Source organism: Aplidium turbinatum, chromosome 8 (genome assembly GCF_918807975.1).
Source record: "Aplidium turbinatum chromosome 8, kaAplTurb1.1, whole genome shotgun sequence".
NCBI lineage: Eukaryota > Metazoa > Chordata > Ascidiacea > Aplousobranchia > Polyclinidae > Aplidium > Aplidium turbinatum.
This window is the reverse complement of record NC_137479.1, coordinates 18,424,968-18,450,925: the sequence shown is the minus strand read 5'-3', so window position 1 is coordinate 18,450,925 and position 25,958 is coordinate 18,424,968. Positions and strand designations below refer to the sequence as shown.

The 25,958-nt window shown below is 36.8% G+C and overlaps 2 protein-coding genes across 2 annotated transcripts in view; one reads left to right on the top strand and one right to left on the bottom strand.

Moving 5' to 3' along the window:
• Positions 1–3,074: 3,074 nt before the first annotated feature.
• Positions 3,075–15,812, top strand: LOC145775326 (uncharacterized). Its single transcript, XM_082586602.1, has 15 exons — positions 3,075–3,631; positions 5,773–5,936; positions 6,012–6,686; positions 7,401–7,594; positions 9,776–9,927; positions 10,388–10,569; positions 10,760–10,960; positions 11,298–11,448; positions 11,710–11,804; positions 12,414–12,543; positions 12,911–12,991; positions 13,151–13,373; positions 13,535–13,638; positions 14,118–14,240; positions 14,478–15,812. Exons 1-15 carry the CDS (start codon positions 3,188–3,190, stop codon positions 14,889–14,891), a joined length of 3,333 nt encoding a protein of 1,110 aa, XP_082442728.1. The 5' UTR covers positions 3,075–3,187; the 3' UTR covers positions 14,892–15,812.
• Positions 15,813–15,901: 89 nt separating this feature from the next.
• Positions 15,902–25,958, bottom strand: part of LOC145775327 (uncharacterized) — a 29,490-nt gene continuing 19,433 nt past the window's right edge. The window contains exons 11-18 of the mRNA XM_082586603.1: positions 22,919–23,077; positions 22,476–22,623; positions 21,534–21,689; positions 21,055–21,233; positions 19,759–19,942; positions 19,199–19,311; positions 17,838–17,931; positions 15,902–17,383 (exon numbers count right to left, since the gene is read on the bottom strand). Coding sequence (XP_082442729.1) covers positions 17,282–17,383; positions 17,838–17,931; positions 19,199–19,311; positions 19,759–19,942; positions 21,055–21,233; positions 21,534–21,689; positions 22,476–22,623; positions 22,919–23,077 — 1,135 coding nt within the window. The 3' untranslated portion in view covers positions 15,902–17,281. The remainder of the gene's footprint in view (positions 17,384–17,837; positions 17,932–19,198; positions 19,312–19,758; positions 19,943–21,054; positions 21,234–21,533; positions 21,690–22,475; positions 22,624–22,918; positions 23,078–25,958) is intronic.

Sequence of the window (25,958 nt, the reverse complement as noted above, 5' to 3'; positions counted from 1 at the left end):
CTGTAGGCAACGAACTGCATTGGCACGACTGGAGTCATAAATTAATCAATACGGTAACATATATTTACATCAACATAAACAAACAGATACATATGAATAAACTCAACACGGTAATTACAAATTACAATCCTGAAACATTTCGTTGGCTCAACAAGTTTTTATGTTTGTAGGCCCAAAGAAGTTGACTTTGCAAATGCAAAATGACATTTTAATTTAGAGCATAATGTCTAACTTTCTACTTGATTTGGCAAGTTCGTTTAACACCAATTCCGCGCTTGGAATTTGAGTACGATGGATTTGCATGAGAGCTAGTCCAGAAAGCCTGTCCTGCCCCATAGTGCTTCTAAGGTAACTTTTCAAGCGTCGTAAACAGTTAAATGTTCTTTCTGCAGAAGCAATTGTGACTGGAAATGTAGCCAAAATTATCAAGAGTTTGTAAATGTTTGGATAAAACTCTTTTTGGGATTCTATTGCTGACACCGCATCAATCGCACTTGCTGGCCTTTCACTTTCAAGAATTCATTTAAAATCAGATTTACAAATGCCTAAGCCCAACTGAGTAGCTTATTCACCACGCTATCGCAGCTGCTTTTGATCTCGAATTATTTAGTTGTTTTTAAACGCTTTTTATGGTGATGATGGATGCTGACATTATGTATACGCTAACGAAACAGATAATGAGGATGCCAGCCTAATTTATCGAACAAAATTGTTAGCATAGCTTCCAACCAGCGTAGCCTACTTTCGGTTTCGGTAGTCTACACTCTACAGTACGTGCACGGACATTTTGCTGAAAGGACATTTTGCCGAAAGACATTTTGCCGAAAGACATTTTGCCGAAAGGACATTTTGCCGAAACTCATTTTGCCGACAGGACTAATTACCGAATTCTATAATTTCGCCAATTTGTCTAATCGGCATTTAGTCCTTTCGGCAATTAGTCTTTCGGCAAAATGAGTTTCGAAAAAATGTCCGGGTACACTACAGTATGGCTGTACGTGTACGACGTATAGTAGGGCCTACATTTCATACTGCATAAAACGCTTAAAAAATTTTCAAAAAATTTCGGGGGGGCAAATGCCCCCAATGCCCCCCCCTGGTTGCGGGCTTGGTCCAGGTGTTACTGAACTGCAATTTTATTGCTTTTCATTTACGTCATGATTTTGATGTGTTTTGCAGCTTTAGGCCTGATGTCATTTATAGAATAATTTTACACGAAAAGTTTTATTCCATCTAACTACTTTTAATCATTTTCAAAAGTAAACGCAATAACAAACTTTTCGTGTTGTTTTTCAACCTGTTACAGTTTTTGTCAATATTATCAGCACAGCATAGTGTAACGTGTTTAAAACATAAAGAAGCGAAAATTTCTTGTGGGAATATACATAGATTTGTATTTGTTTTGAGCACTCTTGTTATCAATTTAAAGACGCCAACACGAACAAAGAAACAGAGATCAGGTGATTACAATCGAGATGTCAATTATTCACGTAAGTTAAAAAATGCTTTTGAGTCCATTCAAGTAGCCGTGTTTACCGTATCTGCTCAATGTAGTAAATAGCCTCTTCAAACTATCGACTTCAGTGTAACTATTGATGAGGATATTTCATAATTTGTAGGACAGGGAAATTAATAAAAAGGTTTCGTTGAAGAAAAAGTTTTACTTGAAATACAAAGAGAAATCTATGGTATCTACATCCACAAGATAGTTTGCGCAATAAGCTTACATCCAAATTATCTTTTTTTCAGTTTTGTTTGATTTGAGAAGCATTCTTTTAATATTTACAGTGTGCATTACAGTAAGTTGACAAGGATGAGTTAACCACTGACACAAGTCCGATCAGCAAGTTTGACAGAGTGAAGTTTCCGATTATGAAATATTGTCTGTGAATTAGTCTATATTCCATTCATTATGTGCCGCTGAATAGAGAGCTGCCCTAGAAAGCGTTGCTCAAGCTTAGGGATTGTAGATCATAGGGATGCGAAACTTCATCCGCTTTTGGCTTATCCGCAACACTAGAAGGGTTACGTTTTTTTGTAATTTACAAAATATTTTATTTTTTATGGATTATATAAGAAGAGTGAAGTTGGTTTTAAAGTAATTTAAGGTTTTTAGTTGAAAGCAAGCCAGCAGTAAAGCGTAAAAAAATTGTCAAATTGGCAATTGACCCTTCTAATGTTGAAGGAACAACGGAGTTGCGCGTCCCGTAATGTACCGTCCCTATCAAGCTTATATCCATCCGTAGGCTACGTCGAACCAGTGCCGCTTTACCTTGAAGTTTCTTCGTTCATAAAGTCAAGTGTCTAAGTCTAACTAACTGAGTTATTTTGGCAAATAAAGACTAAGCTTGCTTTATTTAACTTGTTTTGAATAATAGCCTACTATTCAATCCTAGTTAGTGTCAGTCATCTGTTTATGGCATTGTAAAATTACTTCTCCCCCAAACCTATACTTTACTTAATATTTTCAAATTACGATAATCTGAAATGCCCTACTTGTAAAATAACATATTAAGTTGCTTGTCGGCTTTATGGTGATTATTGTATTGATTTTATTTGAACAAGCTAGACTGAAGTTTTGAGATATGGACAATTGGACATGAATCCCAATAAATGAATTGGATTGAAATAACTCGAACACAATTGTCGGTTGGCATTGACTTTTTGGGTCGAGTTTGGGTTTAACATTGAAAACAATATTGGCCAGTATTGAAACTAAGTTTCAGCAAGTTTGCCCGGTATTGAAATTAATTTTATAAATCGTTATATTAAGCTAGCTAGACCACCTTGTCCAGCCAGTTAAAGTATTTTTTAGCTTTTGTGACTGCTTTGAGCAATGAATGTTTAGGTTTGTACATTTTCGAACTCAATCCCCAATTATAAGACTTTGAGTGCAACTTTGAATTCAAACAATGTGATTATGTTTTTTGTGTTCAACTTAACAAGCAGTAGTTTTACTTCGCGTTACAACTTTCCGAAAAGCTTCGTTTGGCGATTTCTTTGTAAAAGTATAAAATTTATTCGCAATATTAGCCTGTTTGTCAAACTTCTTATTCTGTTTTCTGCAGCTGGAATACAATGTAGTGGTGCCTATTCGGTCTTGTGATAACTTCAACTTTGCGAACTGCTTTGAGCATTATGAGACATGTGATGATATGAATAAAACCAAAATTGAAAAATCTTTACTATGACATCATTCGCCAACAACAAAGGTAGCCCTCATTTTCCAAATATGGAAAATGATGACGTGTCGGTGATAACTGCATCAGCAAAAGACGTTTTCAAAGGCCAAGTCCTGATTGACAGACTATTAGTTTATTACAGCAAATTTGAAGGGTCACGAAGTAGAGCTGCCAGATATGCTCAGAAACTCCTTGATTTAGGCCATATAGAAAGCCTGACTAACAGCGGAAGCTTTCAAGACTCTGCCCATGTGTACAGATGGACTGATGCTACAAAGTTAGGTAAACCAAAGGCAAAAAACGAAGCCAGCGTCATTGCGCGAGAACCGGTCGCACAAGTTTTTGCTCATTCGGCCAATAAGCAAAAACACGAGCACTTCGAGGAAATTGGAAAAGCTATTTTGAAAATTTCGATTGAAACTGACAATTCAAAAGATACTGAAATTCAGGTAAGCATGGCTACCTAAAGATACGGCCTGATTTGTCACATTCTGCTGAAATTTTCAGATTCTGCTAACTTTGGGCGAATGCTTGAATAAATTTTTCCTAAAATTATATTTTTACGCTTTCTTTACTGTTGTCCTCGCATGATACAATGGGTTTTAACTTCCTCACATGTTGAAAACCAAAGAAAATTTGATTTCGAAGATTTTAGTCAGACTGTTAATTTTTCAATAACAGTCTGATTCAGCGTTTTTCAACTTACTTTTTCTCATCTGCTATTGCTTCCCCAAAGCAACAAAAAACTTTTATATCATTAGGAGACAGCAAAAAGTAAAAAAATCTCAGAAAATGTCGATTAAACGCTAGCAGTAGCTGTAATCAAAATCTGCAAAATGTGACAAATCAGGCCTCATCTTCAGGTGGCCATGAGGTATTGGAGGAAAGCATAGAGTTTTATATTGTTGAGAAAATCGAGATAGGAAATAAAGAGACAAGTTTTGTTTTGATGATAGCACGAGAAATTGGGTGACGAAACAAAAAAGTAAAAAAGGAGTAGGCCTAGCTAATATCACACTCTCTAAATTTTTCGCGTAGGCCTGGTTGAGCTGTTTAAAAGCAGAACTTGGTTTAGGATAGTGTCACCCAGGCGAACCAGCCGCTTCAATCGCCTTGTTTTTCTAATTTTTAGTTGTAGTCTATTATGTCTATAGGCTACCGTTTCCAATCACCACTTGGTTTACTCTAATTTGAATATGACCAATTTGGCTGAGTTGCAACAATATCCGATTTTATTGTTGGTTTTATGTTGAAAAAAGTATTGTTTTGTTTCGACGGAATATTTTTTGTCTTGAGCGAGCTTCAGCATAAAATGCTCAGTTATGATTAGGGCCATTTTTATTTTGACCGAAAAAAAAATTTTTTTGACATTATTTTTTATCTAATTTTGACTTTATTTTGACCTAACGAAATTGCTTATTTCTAGAGGGCACAGTTCTTCCTTGAATTGATACCAGTTACCCAAACATAATATTTTGTCGATTTCAGACCCAAACGTAATATTTTGTTGAAAAGTCAAGGTGTTTTATGGACAAATATAATCTCGACAAATCTGGTTAACTTTTGCAGAAGACGATTTAGCTTGCTTAGGCATTTTTTTATTACAGAATATCAGTAAGCTATTCTTAAAATCCAAACTGTTGATCTTCGAAAAGACCACGTTTGTGAAGAGGAAGTGTTTTAACATTATTTAAATACGTAACAATAAACAAGGGACAATTTGCGATAAAAGTTACTGCTGATCTAACTGGGCATTGTGACATATTTCCTGCTATTATGGGTTAATATGGTTTAATTGTGTTGCAGTTACTGATTTAAAATGCTTCCATGAGGATTTTGACAAAAATTACTCTCAAGAAACACAAAAAGTTTGTCAAAAGCCATAATTTGACAAATTTTGACTGTATTGAAAATTTTGACTTTATTGTCAATTTTGACTTTATTTTGACCTTAGAAACAGTCCCATAGGTGCTGAAAACAACTTTATTCTTTGATTCGTGGATAACGAGGTCCTTAAAAAATTTTGACTTTATTGACTTTTGCGGGCCCTAGTTATGATACGTGAATTAGCCTACAATTTCGCTTAGGGGTGGTATTTTAAGCAAATACAGATTATACAGAGTATGTTAAAAAAATTTTTTCTTTTATTTCTAAATTCCTTTTGTCTGCCTTGGTCTTTCATTCATGTTAAGCGTCTGAAGTGAAAGATTTTCTTTGCTTTTACAGTAGCGATTGGATCACGTTTCATTAAAAGCAATCAAATGTTATTTTTAAGATCGCAGGATATCGCAAAATTTTATATCAATGAGGCCCAACTTAATTTTGTCACTGCTCACTGGTTATTTCAAGATTCGTCTGTTAACCGGTGAGGATGCTGACTTAAATTAATCACGCTAAAACTGTAGTGGTTTAAAATAAAGAAAGTTTAAATAAATATATTGCAACAACGGATGTTTATATAACTGACCGGATGTAGCTTATCTATTGTTGATATCACAATCAACGTCCACTTTTCAATCACGCAAATGCCGCAATTTAGAAGGCTCATCTATGTGGCAAAGCCCAAATAGACATTTTTTTTTTGTTATAGGCCAGAATCCGATCTTCTCCACGCCATGGTTCTCATCCACAAAGCCAAAGCATCACTTTGGAACCAAAAGGTGTCTCTGGGATTGCAGAAGATTCCTTTTTTGGAAAAAGGATTCCAAGAACACTTAGTTATCTGACGGATGCTACTAACGATGATATTAACAGGTTAACATTTTTAGAAGCTGGAGCAGTAATTAACCTAATTAACCTTAATACTTGAATTTAATTTGTTTATTTTAGGGTAACGACTCCTTTTATTACTGACGTCACAACACCAGAAGACAACAAACTAAAGCAATCGTTCAACAAGAATGGTTTTGAATCCGAACAATCAGTTTCGAACAATAGGCTTATGGACAGAAATACAGAATTTAGTTATGAAGGAGTTTCAGAACATAAAAATGATCCTTCAACTTTTACATCTGAAAATATCAGCAGTTGCTCAAGTCCTCGCAAGCAGCCCTTCAACAAACAAACACCTCTTGTAAGCAAAAAGAATTGCCAAAGTGTTGACAAAGCTCCAAAAGTCGCTCTTCTGACGACTAAAAGTGCAACAGATTCAGTAATTACTAAAGGTCTGTCACCTGGAGCAAATGGGGCTTCAAAAGCAAGTGAAAGCGTAACAAGATCTGAGAATGTAAAGGAAATCGCTTCTTCTTTAAAACGCGAATCTCCTATTTATGTGAGCTACGAAACGGAACACTCAACAGCAAAACACGTCAATACACTGCAAAGTACTGAGAATAAAAGCATACCAAACGTTGAAGAGTGTGTGAAAGAAAGAGTGGCTTGTAAAAGTGAAGTACGTAATGATATATCAATGCATATAGCAAGCACACAGACATCTGAAAAAAGCATACTCGAAGCTTCAAAAATGTTCAGCCAAAATGACCATGCAAAGCAAATGGAAGAGCGGTAATTGTTCTTATTTTATATGAAAATAAATAGGATAGATGGGATTTATAGGCATACTTAGGCTCTTATCTGCGAGCTTCAATGTTGGCATTTTAAATGCAGACATGTCTTGAAATACTTTAAGCTACTTAACGAATTCTTTAAGACACTTAAACCAGGGAATGAAATGAAAGACGTTTTTTCACTCTTCTATCTTGAGATTTTTTTCCATTCCGTCATAGATATCTTTCAATTTATCTTCCATACTCCCCATCATTAATTTCTTCTCTCTTTCATCCCATCTTTTATTTGAAAACGTTGTGACATTTGTGAAATTGTGGACTTTTCGTTTTCGAACAACCGTCCCGGCAATAGTCGCGTTGGTTTAATACAAACCGGAAATCGAATTATTTTCGTTTAAAAAATGTAATCAAACGGAAACGTATACTAAACTTATTTTACAAATTTTGCATTTTTTAATATGGTGTTAGAAAGTTTATGATGGAATTGAGATGGAATGAAGTCTTCCATCACATCATCAAAATCTTTCATTCTTTTCCATCCTTGAAATTTTATATCTTCCATCCTAAAATCTGGCTTCCATCGTTCATTTCATTCCATTTTCGGATGTTGACCTTTCGTGATTTGAGGTGTTCGTTTTTTTACTATAGGCTATTGTTACTCTAAAGTCTATAAAACCTTGTGTTTTTCATTTGAATCAATAACTGCGTCCAGACAACCTTCTCCTGCTCCTCGAACATTAAAGATGGTGGAAAAGAACTTTCCAGATTCCCCTTCTCCACAAAGAATCCAAAATGGTGACCACAAAAGAGAAGCGAAAGCAAAAGAACTACAAAGAGTTAATAGCGATCAGCAACAAAAGAAAACTAGATTTAGTCATGAGATTTCGAAAGCTTCGACTGCATCAGGTAAGCTATAGCTTATTGGTTCACTTTGAAAATTCTCAAAAATTACATTTATCTTGCTACACAAGAAAAAGTTACAAGGATAAAAACATATCATTTGCTTTGTGGCACAATATTTTCTCTATCATTTGTTACTTTCAGTACCTTTTTTATCACGCCTTTGAAAATCTTCAGTATAGCCGACAACCGACAACCTTCGCATTTTTTGGAACATAATAAATGAGGGTGTTGTTACTAGGGGAGGGGGGGTGTAATCGTTTTTTCTTTTTAATTCAACTTTAATCCTAATTTTAGGATACAACAGTATACTCTAAGACCTTTGGTAAAAAAATTTGAACTTTCCGTCCAAAACCATCTCCCTCCCCCCTACTTTGAAAATTCGTTTCGCCTAACTTACCTTGTATTGTAGCCTATGAGCGTCAATATTTGTTTGTGGTATTTGAAGTTCAAATATTGTTTGCTACTGTATCAAAACACATTAAAAATGTTGCAAGACAGCCGCAAACAGTTTCTCTGGTCTTGGTTTCATCGTAAAACACAGTAAAGTGGTCATTTTTCATTATACGCATGACTACGCGCATGCGCAAAAGCGTGACATGCCACGTACAAACAGTTTGTGTGAAACTGATTATATTTAAGCCGCTGCAAATTGACCAAAACTTATCTCCAAAAACTATTTTTCAAAAATTATTTTTCAATTTCGACTTAAAGTCGCATTTAGCTTGTTTTGTAATGATAACTGATTTTACTGATGAAAGTCTTTGGCTTCTATCTGCAAACAGTTAGACTACTTTGCATTTACGAGCACCCATTCTGAGATTCTTGGCTCAACCCTTTTCATCTTGCTGTCTATTTTATCTGCTGGTTTCAATTTAATCACGGAGATCGACTTGCCCAATGCCCATGGTAACTACACTTCTGCTGTAACAACCAATTTAAAACCTTAGCTTAGACTGACAAATTCTGTTCAAGGTGCTTCAACGGCAATATTGAGACTAACTGTAAAGTTGTTGTAGGCCTAATGGATGGTGGTCGACGAGAGGTAGTTGTGGAGAAAGCTCTATCAAAAGGGCAGTAGACAATAAAGAGGTCTTAGAATATACTGTTGTATCTTAAAATCAGGGCAAAAGTTGAAATTAAAATTAACTCCTCTCCATATTGTTACTTTTTCGTTTCGTGAGCCGACGGTTTTAACAACCTGACTTTGCATTGAAGATGGTAGCCCAGGGCCGGATTTAGCTGATGGGGGGCCCGGGGCACTTTAAGATCGGAGGGCCCCGTGCAAAAAATTTTTTTGCGCCTACGGCCCGAAAAACCATCTCTACGTCTACAGTAGCATCAGTCCAGTACTGCACAGCATTTTGAAGAAACTTTGAAGGCCAAAAGAAAAAAATAACACAAAATCACATTTTTTCCACATAGGGGGGCCCTTCAAAAGTCGGGGGGCCCGGGGCAACTGCCCCCTCTGCCCCCCCCCCCCCCTAAATCCGGGCCTGTGGTAGCCTACAATTTTTATTGATATAATCTGCTATCTGTTCCTCAGCAATCGCAGTGGCAGTAGATGTGAAAGTTATCTTGAGCTGTTGTTTATTTTTACGAAAAGCTAGGGAAATTCAAGACCCATCATTAGATCACAGAGTGCTCCAGCTATGCTTTGTTGAACTAGACTTAGCTTATGTGATTGAAGATTTGGATTAAGTGAATGAGAAGGTAACAAAGTTATTCTTCGTTTCCACCTTTATGCATGTCTATGTGTCATGCCAAGGCTGTTTGCGTGCTCTTGAGCGGTGTCGAACCAGCATCCTTTATACTTTAAAGTGTTGTATCAGGGCTCTCACCACAGGGCTGTGCACCGATCTTTGGAAACAAATGCAAGCACACGGTATCAAACTTGAATTGCTATCAAAAGACAGGGGTCACTTCTGCATGTCTATACGCAGACACGCATTTGGCATTGGAATTTTTGAAGCTTTTGTACCAACAAATATTTTAGATAACATAATTTTGTCTAACCGTATTGCTAATTTTGCTGTTGAGAACTGGTCTCTGTGCCACTCAAGAGAAGAACCACGGTCTGTAACAGGCAGTGGTTTTCTACCAGCTATCACCTGAAAACTGCTTTGGAGTTAATGCAGATTTATTTTTTACGAAATGAATAAATCTATAACGATGTATAATTCCTAGAAACGACCGAGGTCAATGGGAGCAACGAAATGCACAAGCGAGAGGAATATGATTTTGTAAGCGACCGCGAGATGTCTTTGCATTCCACTGGTAATGCTGATGAGTCAAAACATTTTGGAAACACGAATGAAGACAGTGTGTCTTATATTCCAGTAAGGATTCAAATGGTGACAGTGGAAATAGTTGGTTTGTTCGTGTTTGAGCTTTCAAAGTTTGTGTGTTATTTTCATTGACTTAAATTTTATTTATTGTTAAACTTCTGTATATTTAATAAAAAAAAAGAAGGAAAACGAAGCATTTTTTATTTGTTTTGCCTAAGAGCAAAATTTCATGGTTTTGATTTTCTTTTTCTTTTTTCGAACAAACCGGCTAAAGAATTCGTTTTCGTTTCAAAGGTTTTTAGCATTTTTAATTCAATATTTTTGTTTCTATTTTTAGTTCCCAAAAGGTTTACATTGTTATTTAAGCGGTGTAGGCTAGCTTACATAACTTGCATTTGGCGGCTTGTTTAAAACTTATTTTTAGAAATTTGTATTTGCTTTGTTTAAATTTATAAGTAGATGAAAGCATCCAAAATGACTGCCAGTTTAATACAATGAAACTGTGTTACAGACTAGTCCTTGCCCACCATCCCCTAGTTTACGTTTGTCTTCTGAATCCCTACCCCAGCAGTCATCTCCCATGAAATCACTGTTTTGGACAAAAATTTCGAATCAAACTGAAGGCAAAAAGCATAAAGTGCTGTGGAACGAAATGGAAGGACTAATTAGTTTCAATCATTCTGAATTCGAAAAGTAAGCTTAATTATCTATTTTTAGCTTATATTTAACAAAAAATATGAAGCTTTTGCAAGCATATAATTTTTAACGTTGACCGCATTGTTATTCATATAAATAACTCCATTGTATTGTTTCAAAAAATCTTCGGCCGACTACAAATGGAATTCAATCAGTGAAGCAAAAAATTGTATCGATATTCCTACAGGTTATTCAGCAAACCTCTATTGACTTCACAAACACCAAGAGTCAAAGGTGACAATGGCAACGACCGTGGAGGTGCAATGAAAGTTTTAGGTTTGGAAAGATCTCGACAAGTCAGCATCAGAGCCAACACTATTCGCCTACCCATTGATGAAATCCACGATGCGATCATCAGCATGGATGATGAAAAGCTGGACATAGACGCGTACGAGAGACAAACGTTTTCTTTTGGTTTTAACTGTTTCAATAATAAGTTGTAGGATCCAGCAGCAATGCAAAAGCAGTGACAATATCAGTCTGAATATTGCATTGCTTATTTAATTTAATGCTTGTACTGTAAATGTAATTTCATTTAGAAATTTGAAAAACATAAATTGCCAAGTTGGTGGCTAAATACGGTACTTTCAAATTTTTAGTGCTGATGAAGATGAAGAGTGTGTGTGGTCAATCTACTATCAAGGTTGAAATTGTAGGCCAATATGGTTTTTATAAATAAGTTAATTTATTTTAGTAGAGATCATTCCGTTTGTCTGAAATTGCAGACTACAAGCTCTGTACGACATTCGCCCAACACCAGAAGAATTAGATCAGATAGATGATGCTTTGAAATCCCATCCAGCTGCTATTCTAGATAAACCTGAACAATTTGTTTTGATGTTGGCAATGACACCAAGCTTGGATGAACGACTACGGGTAATGATCACATGGCGCAGTAGGCTGTCAACTTTTCTTAGTTGGAGTAATTCATGCACAGCTGAAAGAATTGACCCCAAATTGTGTTAACTTTAGATTTGCAACCGACAAAAAAATTCCTATTTCTCTTTGTTTTATTGGTTGGAAAGTAGGAATCATTAAATTTAAGATAAATGCAACAAAAGCTGAATGAAAATATATTTAATATTTACCTGAACAAAGGAGGAGTGGTTACAAAGTTTTGTCATGATCACTTTACAGTGCTGGATATTCGCAAAGAAATTTCCAGACAAGATTGTGGATATCCAGGAGCAACTCTTAGCTGTTAATGAAGCCTGCAATGGAATAATGCAAAGGTAGTTTAACCAAGAATCTTGTGCTAAACTTGATATAACCACTTTATAAGTTGTAATAACCACTTAGGCCTAACTAACTTGTAGGGTACAAGCTAGTAATATAATACGTAGCCATTACTGAACATAAATTAATCGTAACTTAGACTAATAATGCAGTAATATCTCATGTTTGGTTAGTTTAATTTTATCCCAAAATCTTGGCTTCAAAATTTTGACTTCACTTTGCCGACAGAATCGAGAACTACAAAAATACACACACCTAAAAATTTAACTACGAAAAACTTTAATTTAAATGACTGATATTGAAACCTGTAGGCTACCTAATTACTGTAGGATTACTTATAATTAAATTACGTTGTTCTGCGTTGTTTTTTCAGTGTTGCGCGCGTGTGTTATAGTTCAGGCTATAGGTACACAACCCGCTACAATTATATCATGTTCTGCACAAAAGTCGGTGAAAATCAGCGACATTAAAGTTGTTAAATATTTAAAATGGGAAAATTGAACGCCAACTTGTAATGACGGAATTTCCTAATCTAGTGCTGATGATAGTAGCCTGCTGCAATTATTTACAGTATTTGCGTTGCTCTTATTTCATGTCGTTTGCAGTGTCACTTTAAGAAGAGTGTTAGAAGCGATCTTGCTGCTAGGCAACCACATGAATAAAGGGACGCAAAGAGGTGATGCGTATGGGTTTCAGCTGGACATTCTGCCGAAGCTAAAAGATGTTAAATCTCAGGTAATTTATTTTAACAATTTTTCGTGTTTAATTAGTTTACATTTTGTGGATTTAAAAACAAAAACTATATCAGCGCCAAAGAACTAATTAAGGCCGTAAAACTCTTGCTTTTGCACTTGCAGTTAAAACTAATTGAAGTTACTATCTAATGTTTTAAAGTAAAATTAATCTGCTTGCTCTTTTAAGTTATTACACAACAGCATAGGCTACGTACAGTACTTCATCGGTTGTGGAAGTTCTGATCAACTTATGTCTTAGTCTCATTGGGATAAGGTAAACAAGTTTTCTATTTGTTTTTGAAAGCAAACCGAGAACCTGATGGGCTACTTAAACAAAATTGGGTTAAACGAAGCATTTTTTTTTTCAGAATGGAGAAACTACTTTGCTCGAATACATCGTGAAGTTGATACGTGAACAAATGAAGCTAGAAGGAAGAATCGATGATCAAGTAGATTGTTTTATTTAGGCCTATTTTTAATTAACTTATAACAATAACTTTTCATTAAAGTTTAAAGAAAAGCTCAATATTAAGCCTAAATAGCTTAAGCTCCCGTTAGTGATGATAAACCAATATTGACATATTAATATTTCTGATTTGGATGTTTAGCTTTTGACACCGCGAAATAACGAAGCATGCGGTCTCCCCGATGCGGAGATCTTGTCAAGAGCCATATCAGCTTCACTTCAGGATATCGGTGATGAGCTGGAAAATCAAGCAGTGGAGCTGAGAGAGTGCAGAGAGGAATTGCTTCCAAGCATTATTAAAGAAAGTACAATACCTTCTGAATGTGAAACATTCCGGACAAAGCTGGAACAATTTCTGGAAAGAGGTAGAAGGCCAATTTTCTTTAAATACGATAAAAATAGACTAAATTCAGAAAAATACAATTATTCTGTAAACTAGATTTTCTGTATTTTCTGGCAATTGCTTTCTGGCTAGATTATAGAAGTACCGTAGTTCAAATTTAAGCAAGGCTTTTCATTTTTTTAGCTTCAGAAAAATTGCGAGTTCAAGCTCAACTGTATCAGGACGCGTTATTCACTGCTGAGGATTTTCAAAACTATTACTTTCCGAAAACAGACACGGACACAAAGGTGACTGTGAAAAAAGAAGTTTTTCCTGCTGTGCATTTTTGTTTAACTAAGCTTAGCTTAGCCTACATGGCGCAAAATATAAATCTGCAGCCGGTGTCGTATAATGTAAATTGTAGCCTGACTGACAGGAGTGCAATCAACTTCTCGCGGTTAGGCTGAATGTGAAAGATCTACCGTACATATCTCTTCCTAATATCAAACTTATCTCAACAAACTAATTGCTTGCAGACTACACCCGCTCTGCTAGTGAATTTTTTTCAGGTGAACTTTGCTTCAGGTGTAGCCTACATTACAAGCTTTGCTTAATAAAAAATCAGTTACTTGATTAAAATACAAAGTTAGAATACAAGAATATGTTAGTTAAACAATGAAGATCAACTTATTTCATTGGTTTCCTTGCGTAAAAGCAGGAGCATTTATAATTCATTGCAACCGATGCTTGGCAATTCAATAACCCACTATTTACCGGATATTTGCAGGAAACTGTTCTCTCAATGCTTCGATACATGTCAGACTTTTGCGCTGACTTCAGGCAACTTTGGTATGAACTTCATCGTGAAGAAATCAAGGAGGAATTTTGCAAAATTCAAAAATTGAAAAGGGTGATCAGTTAAATATATTTGTTGCAAGACAATGCTTTTTTAGTTTTGATATATAACATTCAAGTGTTGCTAAATCTAAACAGAACAGCAAAAAGCGGCACATTACTCTAAGGAAGTTTAGATCTCTCTTGCTTACAAATACTTAAGTATTTTGGCTCTGTAGTGCAGCCTGTTACTGCAGATAAAAAATAAAACTAGCTTTAAGGATTTAATATTGTGAACATAATTTTTGTACAGGAACGACAAGCAGAAATACAAGTGAGAAATACTCCTTCTGCATTAAAGGAACGATTCATAATGCGTCGACAGAAGAACACTTCTCATGGCAACGACAAACAAAGTCTTAATCACAAAAAACTTAACGGCAGTGCCCTTGCTCAGATAGCAAGTGGTTCGAATGGAATCGAATTAAGTCCGCAAGGTCGCAGTAGAGCGGTTACTCCCAAACGAACCTATAAGTTTGAAGACAACTTTGCCCGAGAATGCAAAACACCACAAAATGGCCAACAACTTAAATCTGGAACATGCTTATATGGGGAGCAGCAGAAAGATTCGTACGCTGAACGCGTGAGCGAAAATTCTATTCGAATTGAAAAAAGAATGAAAGAACTTCACTCGAAACGAAATCTAGTTAAACACGACACGCGTTAAGCAACCCTTGTTTTTGATGTTTCACTTTTAACTATTGTGTTTAATGGCCGAGCAATGGTATGATGGTGTGACGTCACACCAAAGCGGATAGTGGCACACCTATATAAAAGTTGTAAATAAGTGTTAGGCCAGAGTGCAGTAAATTTGGCGATTGGATAAAGTGGCCTACTCGCCTTTCGTGGCAGATCCAGAGGGAGGTGATTGATCCCTTCCTAAAACACAGAAAAGTAACTGGCGTATTTGCAAGGTCAAACTAATGTAGACCTGCGCATCATTTTGTTTTGTTGAAATCTTCCTCCTTAAAGCTACTTGCTGGATACGCTCCTGCTCGATTTTCAAGCATGCGATGCTGGTGCAACTACAGACTTAAACTGGCTGTTAAGAAACACCGCTCACCTCTACCCAGGGCTGAATTGGGTAAACAAATTTGCTGAGGGAAAGCAACTGGCCACCCTACTTTCGCTAGTGCTGAAGACTTAGTATAATGGGAACCTTAGCTTTTGTTCCGTTATTGAATCACCTAGCACCCACAGTTTAATTGAGACCTAGAAGTCAATTTATGAATATTTGGCGAATGGGGTATGCACCTACAATCACTGCATGATTATGACTTTTTATCGTGTTCCACTTTTGTAATATAAACCCAATTTTAGTTTCCTATCGCTCTGATAACTACCATGGGCATGGTAGTTCAAACATGTCGGAACGTGGTTACGCGACGAAGTTGAGCTTTGCCATCAGCACTGGCCTGTTCTTTTGCATTTATAGATTATCGTGTGTTGTTTCACCACTTTGTGTAGCCTACCGGTATTTTTGTCGCAACTTCACGGGTGGCTACTACGTTTGTTGACTTGATTTGTCTTTTTGAGAACATTATATTGTAAAGTGTTATTGATTTGTTATAGGCCTACTAAAAACAAAATAAACACTAATGGAATAAGAAATGCCTATAGCGTTTGTGCTTGTTTCTCAATGATTGAGTTTCTGAAAGTAATACAAACACAAACGACTCAAAATTTTATTACAGTAAGCTACGTATTGCAAAAAATAAAAGTAACTTCAGGTAATTTAAAAACAATATTGAAATAAGATCGTAAAAAGTTAAAGAAACATTTTACAAAAAAATGAAAACAACATTCTAATATAAAGATGAAGACATTTTTTTCTGTAAGTGAAGCAAAAATTATCTAAAGTAAAAAATAATTATTTAAATACTTATTTTTTAACACTTTACTCTTTGGAAATACATTATTAGCATTGCATAGCTGTCATACCATTAGCCAATTCAAAACTAAACGTAGGCTACCGTAGCCGATAGGCTATTATTGCTTTAGGTTTTATACGAGGCTCTTTAGCATTTAAATCGCAAACTCTTGTTTCCAATTTCAGTAATATGAAATTTAGTGCTTGAATTTAAGTATTTTTTCAAGCCATAACACATCAAGAGACTCCTTTATAGAGAGTCCGTGAGATTCTACTGGAGGTCAGCTACAACTGGCAAAAATTAAACTGTGGACAGTGGATTATAATCTGTTCAATTTTAGAAACTTTGAAGTAAACATAACAGTGCTTTAATAAAAAATAGTGAGATAAAAACTGCAGTAGACTAGGCTAAACAAAAACGAAGATAAATATAATACAAGAGGTAAAAATATCCTACTCAGATGGGAACGACCGCACGTCTTTGCCTAAATCTTAAACATTCAAGTAGATTTTTGAAATCATTGCTAAAAACGCAAAATTGGAATAACTCGAGCGATCAATAAACCCAAACTTGGTTCATATTAATAATTTTTATAAACCCATATTAACTTGGCTCATATTAACAATTTTTCCTAGAATAGATGATTTAGAAACGCTCCAAAAACAGTTTTAGTTTGGGAAATATAAACCGGATGAAGACATTTGATTGTCCCATATGAACGAGGAGGTAAATGTCAAAAAAATAACGAGAGGAACTCCAATAATAACAAACATTAACAAGTAACACGTCATAGGCTACACTGGAGGTTTAAAAATACGTAAAGAACTGCAGGTAAGTTTTAGGTAGACATTCAGAAAATAATTAAAACTGTACAGTAGGGAATACAAACACAAAATTTATAAAAAGGCCACAGTTTGAGTTGGTTGTACAGTACACAGTGAATTTAGTTCAGCCTATCGAGTTCAAAACTAAAATAAAATTGTATCTTTTTAACCCACGTTGCGAACGAAGTCAGGTTTGAATGCTTTATATCGCTTACAGCATCAAGTATTTGACTTCAAACATCACAGTTGCGGTAATAAATAGTTTTTCCAAAAAAAAAAACAAAAAAAAAAAACGGGAACACAGAAACGGTACAGACAAATACAGAAACAACTTCTTGTTTGGAAATCAAACAAAAATTTCTTCAGAGCCTTTTTCCGCTTTCTTCTTTTTTCCGCCTTCTTCGAACTGGTCTCCGGTATGCGTTCCATATCCGAATGGTCTTGTCCCAAGAACCGGAAACATACTGGGAAACAAAATTATATTTTACGAAGCAAGAAAGAATTCAAAATGAAATATATCATAGTCATAACGTAATACTTTACTCTGGTGGCAGTTTCATGGTCACGAAACAAGATGAAGAGTTTCGTCGCCCAGCGTCTTGCTAAGAAAGTTTTGTTTGTACAAATATGTAGCGGCGCAGTGAGCAGCAACCCACTCATATACAGTCAAAACTTCCTCAAGTGTTTGTCAACCTTTTCAACCCGTGTCCCAAGCATTTTTCGAAGGAAACCGTTTCGAATTCACATGAACAACACATGCTATGTTGTGGACAAACTTGTCTTGGCGTCCGCTCAAAAAAAATATTTTGTCTTAAGTCAGTGCCAACGACGAGTAACACATCACAAAAAGTTCCTGAGCGGGCGGCTATCAACATTTTTGTTTAATCTCAAACATTTCCAAATCGATAAATCAACTACCTGAGATCTCTCCACCACGTGAACAACGCTTCGTATGTTCTCGGTGTGACCAATATTCGTCTGCACAAGATTCGAAGTCTCCATGTCGTAAACTCTGAAAACGTAATGTCAACACGTCACCACAAAAACCATGGTCGGGTCCCGTATACTTTTACGTTGCAGGTTTTTTACGAACCATTTGCTGCTAAACAAACGAATAGGTAAGTTAACTTATGTGTTATTTGATGTTGTTCAATGCTATCTCGTTGTTGCCGGCAATCTGTGTAACTGTATATGGTATAGTAAAACTACTGCCTTCCTGTTACTGTTCGATGAAACATTCTACCCAGAAAAGTTTTGCAAACTAAACCAATTCTTTGGGTGTTGTGTTCAAGCCAAGGACACGTTCCATGACTTTATCGCCAAACCTTTGTTGCAGTGAAATCTGTTTTCACAGAGCAGCCACCTATCAATAACAACAGTGTCTTTGTAATAGGCTACACATATTATGTATTAGGGTGGGTCGAAATTTGGACTTTTTCTCCGATTTCATTGCTACAAACTTTCTTTCTTGCGAATAGTCATAAAACGACATTCCTGAAGGTTTGAGCTTGATCGGACATCGTCTTCATTTGCAAAAATCGCAATTTATAAAGATAATTGAAGAGGTTTTTTCGAGGCTTGATGGATATATTTTTTAAACTGTAATTGTAATTTTTTCCTCAAGAAACTAATACACAAAAAGTCTTCCCATCATAAGGGCTTGCACTATAACCTTAAACACTAAACAGTAAAGATTTTTCAGGTTTTTCCTTTGTGTTTGATTACGGTACCCAAGATTTTCAGAGATGTACGTATACGCCGTAGACATGCGGCGTAAACTTTTTGTTTACGCTAACGCTTACAACCACATTTTTTGGGTAGTTGTCGCTTGAGGCTACGCCGTAAAGTTTTCGCGGTTTTTCAGCGCATAGCGTCAACGCATACTTTTTAATGTCTTTTTTTCGCTACAACACGCCAATACCTTCCAACGCTGCAGTGGAAAGAATGTTTTCAATGGGTAAAGATCGACATATTGAAACCAAAACGCAGCAAAATGTCAGATGAACACCTTCAGATGCTTGCGTTTCTTCGTGGAAATTCAAAATAAAACTTGTTTGTTTTGAGTGGTTTATACCGTGTGAATGTTTGGCACCTAGCAAACAAAATTAGTTTACGCTAGTGTATGCGCTGACGCCGCCAACTTCTTTCACAACTTACGTCGACGCATACGGCGTATGGTTTTTCGAACGTTTGCATTTGCGCTGACGGCGTCAATATTTTTTGTATGCGCGTACATCACTGAAGATTTTACATTACAAAATCGAACAAAACCTACTTACTTTATAACTTTCTCAATAGCAGCAACAATGCTTCCATTGATCTTGTCGATGCACAACGTAGAGACACCGCCCTCGGTAGACAAAGTTCGCTCGCATGTCATTCCATCTTCTGACTGAAGTTTCAAATAAAACGTACAATTGAATAAGATCAAGTGCATAGTCTGCGGTTATATTAACCGAAATCAAAAATTGAACCATCACTTGAAATCACGCTCAAGTTTGTAGCACGGTTCCACCGTCCCATTGGTTTTTGTGGACGAGCTAGCTATTGGCCTACCGGTGCACTTAGTTTCCCTGCTGTTAAAACGTGAAGCCTGCCAGGACAACAAAATACGAAGAGACAAACAAGGCACGTGAAGTGTGGATACTGCAACTTGGATCGAGTTAAGTTTGATGCGAAGTAATAGTGCTATAAATATTGCTGTGACTTACAAAGCGCAAAATTGCGATCACAAAGTACAATCTATCAAAGTTACAAGGCATGGCATAGAATTGTCCTGCTGCCAATAAAACAATTCGTTTCGTGCAATAAACCTGCGACACTGAACCCACAAACCGACCCAGATTTTTATGGTTCCATCCTCGGATCCGGTTATCCACTTGTCGTAAACATCGTTCCAACGAACAACTGTGATTTCGAGCTCATGACCTTGGAGTGTGTTACGTAGGCGCATGTCACATCCCTTGGGGCTGAACTCCCGGATGTAAACCATCCCGTCGCTGCTGGTGTAAGCGAATTCATTTCTGAAAACAAATTTTTTTTAGATTAACAACTACATATATAAAGCATGTAATCTCGTTCAGACGAAAAGGGTCCTTTTTGAATTGTTTACAAATTGTTGTACTTTTCGTAGGCTACACCCGATTTGTGAAGTTAGTTTCAAAACATTTGAAATCTGTTGGTTGAAGACAACCTTGCAGTGAAGTGTAAAACTTTACTGATATTGACCATTTCTTCGTGTAATGGAAGTAGATGAGCGAAGATTCGTGCTTTGTAATATAATATATTAATACAGCGTTCCTTCTCCAACAACAACCATGCTTCTGCGATGCTAATGCGGTGCAAAAGAGTAGAAATTCACGAAATCATTCGAAATATTTCGTGGCACCAACGGTTTTCAAGCAAGTTGTAGATTCATTTAAATTTATTGATTCTTTTTTAATTTAACAAGTCAGTGCTCTACGTTCATACACAAAATTCTTTTTGAAAAAAAAACAAAAAAACTAGAAATTTAAAAAAAAATCTACGAGGTTGGTGCTCAAAGGTTTTTCAATTGGAAGATGTTAGAACAGGGGTGTGCAAACCGTGGCCCGCGGGCCACATTTGGCCAAAGTTGTCGGCCCGTGAAAATGTACGGATTTTAAATAATGTGTGGGCCAGTAGATGATTTTCATTTACGCCTCAAGTTTGCAACGTTTAGTAAACATTACTTTTGTTTGGCAACCCGACCAGTTCAATCAATGTGAAATTTCGCTAGCTAGGCGTGAGGTAGCTGCGTGGTTATTTATTGCGTGCACATTTGTCATAATATAGCGAATAATAGATATTTCTAGTAAACGCAAGTACGGACACTTGGCAGTACAGTAGTACTGTATTGTTCCTTTCAAGGATACAGCCTAGTTGTGACAGTGGTGATGGTACGTTACCGCAGTTTGCCTATGTTGAGGCTACTTGTGTACTTTGCTATCATTTTGTGCAACACAGTTGTAGCCAGCGGACCAAGCTGGTTACGTGTGTTTGGCCCAGCAGTGCTGCAAGCTTGCACACCCCTGTGTTAGAAGATGAAGATACTTTATATTGATGAAAAGACAAATTTGTTTAGGCCGAAGTGTACTCAAGCATAACGGATAGTTACCGTTTCTCACAATATTCTATGTCTAAGATGACACCATCACAGGCAAGCTCTTCTATAGTCTCCTCTTCCTGTGTCCCCCTCTCATGGTGGAAGACTTTCGCTGTGTTTCTGAACCTATCTTCTAATTTTCCTGTCTCTAAACACCAGATGAAGATACGGCGATCCCATCCAGCGGAGAGCTGGAAATAAATTATGATTTTCTTCAGCTAAAAGATTCAGTTGTGAGACGAATTGAAGCCAACACGAAGAAATGCTAGGAAAAGTGATGGGTAAAAAAAGGTACATAAAGTCGTAAGGAGTCGGTCTCTCGTGAGTGCAATCTTATCGGCTAATTAAAAAGAGACTAATAAAATCAACGCAATAAAAACAATTGTATAAAACTAAGTGCGCAGTGAAAGTACATTGCTTTGCATTGATCAAACTGAAATCAGTTTTATGAGAGAAATCTGTGTGACGTAACAAGAAATGACAACACTCACCAGGAACGTTGATGAGAAAAGAGCTTCGTTACGCACGACTGCAAGTGCAGTGACGCAGCTCGTGTGGCCAATCAGCACATCCCTGCAAATGAACCCAGCCACCCGGTTAGTGACGGAATCCTTCATCTCGTTGCTAGCGTCAGGGGTCACTGGAGACTGAAGAAAAAACCAGTCGGCTCAAAATATTTGTCTCAATGATTTAACATTCGCTTTAAAGAAGAAAATAGCTAGTTCTTCATTGCTGTCCACAGTCCACACAAGACTGAGCACATACCAGTCCGGTAATAACTTGCGATTTAATAATCCTACCGAACCAGCATCTTCGTCGCCGCTAGCTTGGAGATTTCCAATCGTACAATAACAGTATTGTTTTTGTTTGTCGTATCCAGGCTTACACCCGGTGGTTGAAGATTTAGATTAAGTAGACGGGAAGGCAAGGAAGCCAATCTTCGTGTCCATCTTCAGGCGTGCCTTCAAGTGTCCTGCCACATACACAGCCGCATGCTCTTGAGTGGTGTCGAACCGGCGCCCTTTCGATTGCCGTTCCAGTGTTCTCACCACTCGGCTATGCAGCCGGCAATAACAGTATCAGCTACCGACATAGGTTGCTATTACGTTGCAAGTCAATCAGTTAAAAGTAATTCCTTGTGATAACGTTAATTGCTGTAATAAAATGTAGGTAGTAGGTACCTTTGTAAAAAATTGACACACTCACTAAATCCTTTATATCTTAGAAATGTGAAAAAGTGACTGTAAAATGATGTCAAACTTGGATGACAAGCAGATACTTTGGTTGACAATCCCAGACAACAAAATTCGTTATTTTTACAGTTTCGTTTATTTTTACAATGTAAAAATAATGAATTTTGCTGTCTGAGATGAAATCGTACACATGAGAAAAAAAACGTCTTAAAACGCTTTAGAAAGTTTTGTATCACGTACATCTCTTGGAGAATTGTTGAATAGACTAAATCGTTTATCTTTTCCATGTATGTTGTCGCTGGACGACGAATCTCCATCGTTGCCTCCATTTTCTGCGCTCTGTGGACCAGCCATCGCGCGACAGGAGTCCAGCAGAATGTTGTATTTCCTGCAAAGTAGACGATTTGATCGCCATCATGTTACAGATATGTTAAAACTCTCAACGTGAGACAACGCTCAATCGCAGTATAAGCCACCGGGATACAAAGCAGCTCAAAGTTTTTGCAGCAAAAGCAAATCACGCAGCCATAGCAAAATCATAAATTACTAACATTGTTATTGGAGATTTGTCATTAACAATGTAACGTCAGTACCCCAGACGTCTGTAGATGTTGAATCAATGTAAAAAAACGACTGATTTGCTGTCTGGAACAGTACTTTGTTTAGAAAGAAACAAAATTCACCGATCGAGGTCGTTGACTTCTTTTTCTGGAGTCAGCCGCGTGAGAGCGCTCACAGCCGCAAAATCGAACCCCCACAAGTAGATGTAGCCATCTTCTGAACCAAGCACCAACAAATCAAGATGCTCCACGTATACACAGCGTAGAAGAGCGACGTTGGTTCTGAGAAATATGAAAATCTGATGTGGCCATTCATCAGTCACGTACCAGAAGGTTACAATCAAACTTAAAAGTTTCTATGCTCGGTCATATGAATGAATTGATCAACAAGATATAAATGCAAAGTTCTCATTTAGTGTTAGTACCACACCTAAAATGTAAATTCATCTAGTTTTTTGTGTTTCTGAATACACTGTTGCTACGAACCGGTAAAACAACTACTTCCGTATAGCCCCATTTTATCGTATAGCTCAAGGTGCAAAAGCAGAAAAATAATACATTTCTTAAGAATACATACATTACGTTAATGTTGCACTATTAAGGACAGTAATGTATCTGGTTTCGATATCTGACTTGATTTTCATCACAGCCATTAGAATTCCATACACAATATTGTTTTGTAAAGGTGCACATCATTACAACATCCCATAAAGTTTGACGTGCATATCTTTAAAATTTGCTGAGTATAAATCATGTGGCAGTAAAGACATGACGGAAATATTTGCATGTGTGTAGTAAATGAAGATGTAGAAAAGAAAAATACTTCAAGCTTTTTGCTTCGCTACTGCGCAAGATTCCTTTGTGGTAATTTAGTTTCAATAAAAGCTAAGCCTTTGAGTAAAAAGACGGCCCTTGTATGTTTCTATTACGGCTCTGCACACGATTTAACAAAGAAGAACAGCATGCGATGAAACTGGGCTGTCTCTATTCATCTGTGAGATTAGATTTGTTTCGAGTACAATCAGTGTGACCCACTTTGATTATTTCTCGTAAAATACGCCGATCGATTGTGTGCTCTCTCCATGGGATTTACTCGTTCTCGATCAATCTCGAACAGCTACATGTCAACAGCGTTAACCTACTTCGTACTGTTCGCTAGCTGCCATCTGTCTTAGCAACCTACTTTCTATTCATTGCAGTAAATCGCTAGCAGTTGAATTTGGGCGGGACAACTTGAAGAATGATCACATGAATACAACTAGTGCCTTGCATCGACTTAACGTCTAGCAACATAATAACAACGCAAACGCACAAACAGTAAAAATTACGTCCGCACACAGGAATTTATTAAACTCCCTGTTGTAAAATAAAAGATTGCAAAGCCAGCCATGATCAATGATCATGCAAAAATTGAAAAATGATTTTGGCTTGGATTGATTTAACATTATGCGATGAAAACATACATCCACTTTTATGACATGTAATATGATGCCTCAAATCTTAGCCATGATTGAGTGAAACGACTGTTTCAGGTGGTTGTTTAATTTGAAAATAATCCAATTCTATCTTTAATATACAACTGCATTAGAGTTCAATGATTGAATAAGCAAACGACCAAGAAGATATATGTAAAAAATTCTTTTAACCCAGGGGTGTCCAAACTTTTTCTCAGGCGGCCAAATTTGATAATGCGGAAGTGCCGCGTGCCAACAATCCCTGATAATCTTGTTTTGCTCGAAGGATGATGCATTGTATAGTAACATAAGTAATATAGTGTTATTTAATATCATTTTTATACAACAAAGCAATATGCAGGTTCTAAGTTATTTCATTTTATTTATTTATTTTTTAACTATAAGCTACATATCACCACCCAGATTGAACCACCCAGAAATTTTGCATAGTACAGCTGTGTAGATGTGAAGAAGGAAAGTGACGTCTTGATTTCAATACCGAAGTCAAATTTGGTTCGAGTCACGTATGCGAGAGTCCCTCAGTTTTGATCTCCAGCAGTTCTTGTTTTTCATAATTATGCAAGAACGTCTGTCCGAACAAGCTCCACATTTCTTTGAAAACGTTAGCATTTCTGGAATTTTTCTTCCAGCTGCTGATGAACAAGCACAAGGGAAAGAGGTTACTGTCGACTTCGGCATTAGACGTCGCAATGAAGGTCAATTAGCTGCATTTAAGCCGGAGCCTCATCCTCATCAAGCAGAAAAAAAAGTGAGTAGCAACAAGTCCGCAAAATCCCAAAAGTGGCCGTTGAATCCGCTAGCAAGAAAATGAATGAATGTTAGCCTATCCTCTTCAGGACAACAATACGTAGTTGATTTCGCAGTTATGCTACAATAAAGATTCCAACATTTCTCACCGGTGTTTCTCTTGTCTGTGAGAAAATGTCTTAATTTTTGTTTAAATGCAAGTTGAATTGGTATGATTTCTGTGTGTCTGCGGGCCAAAAATAACACATTGTGAAACAACAGGCGCGGGCCATAAAAAAATGTATCGCGGGCCGGACTTTAAACACCCCTGTCTTAACTCAATTGAATTTTAGCTACTGTGTTGTATTTTTCCGTCGCTTGGTAGCAACTTGTACAGGATGTTTTTTGCAGGTTTCATCTCAAAACGCCATTTTGTGAAATGGAACTGTTCTCATCGGAGGCTTCCGAACCACTTCGCTGAAGTTTAAGCCTTTGAATGCCGATGAATTTGATCTCATACCGAACTCCACACTTTTTGGACAAATGTTGTCATTGCCAGTATGTACTGCTGTTTGCAAATACGTGATTGTTATAATTTCGGAAGTGTGCTTACAACTCTTTTTTAGCAATAAAATTTGTTTCTATTGAAAACTGGCAGTATTGTAAGTTACCAAATAAATACTTGGACGAAGCAAGGCCTGACTTGCTAACAGCTGTTGAGTAATTAAACAAATTAACAACATTTGAAACTCAAAACAAACACTGCAGACTTATGTTGTATATCAACCAAATAAGTTAAATAAACAGTGAAGTAAAGAAATCTGATTAAAAGAAAAAAAGTTCTTGAAACCGTTGTGCGCCACTTTGCACAGTGCATTAGTGCAAAGATACATTTACAACAAACTGTGTATTTCAGAAACTTCAGGAAGCCATTTCGCATTTCAACCCAAATCACCAAAACC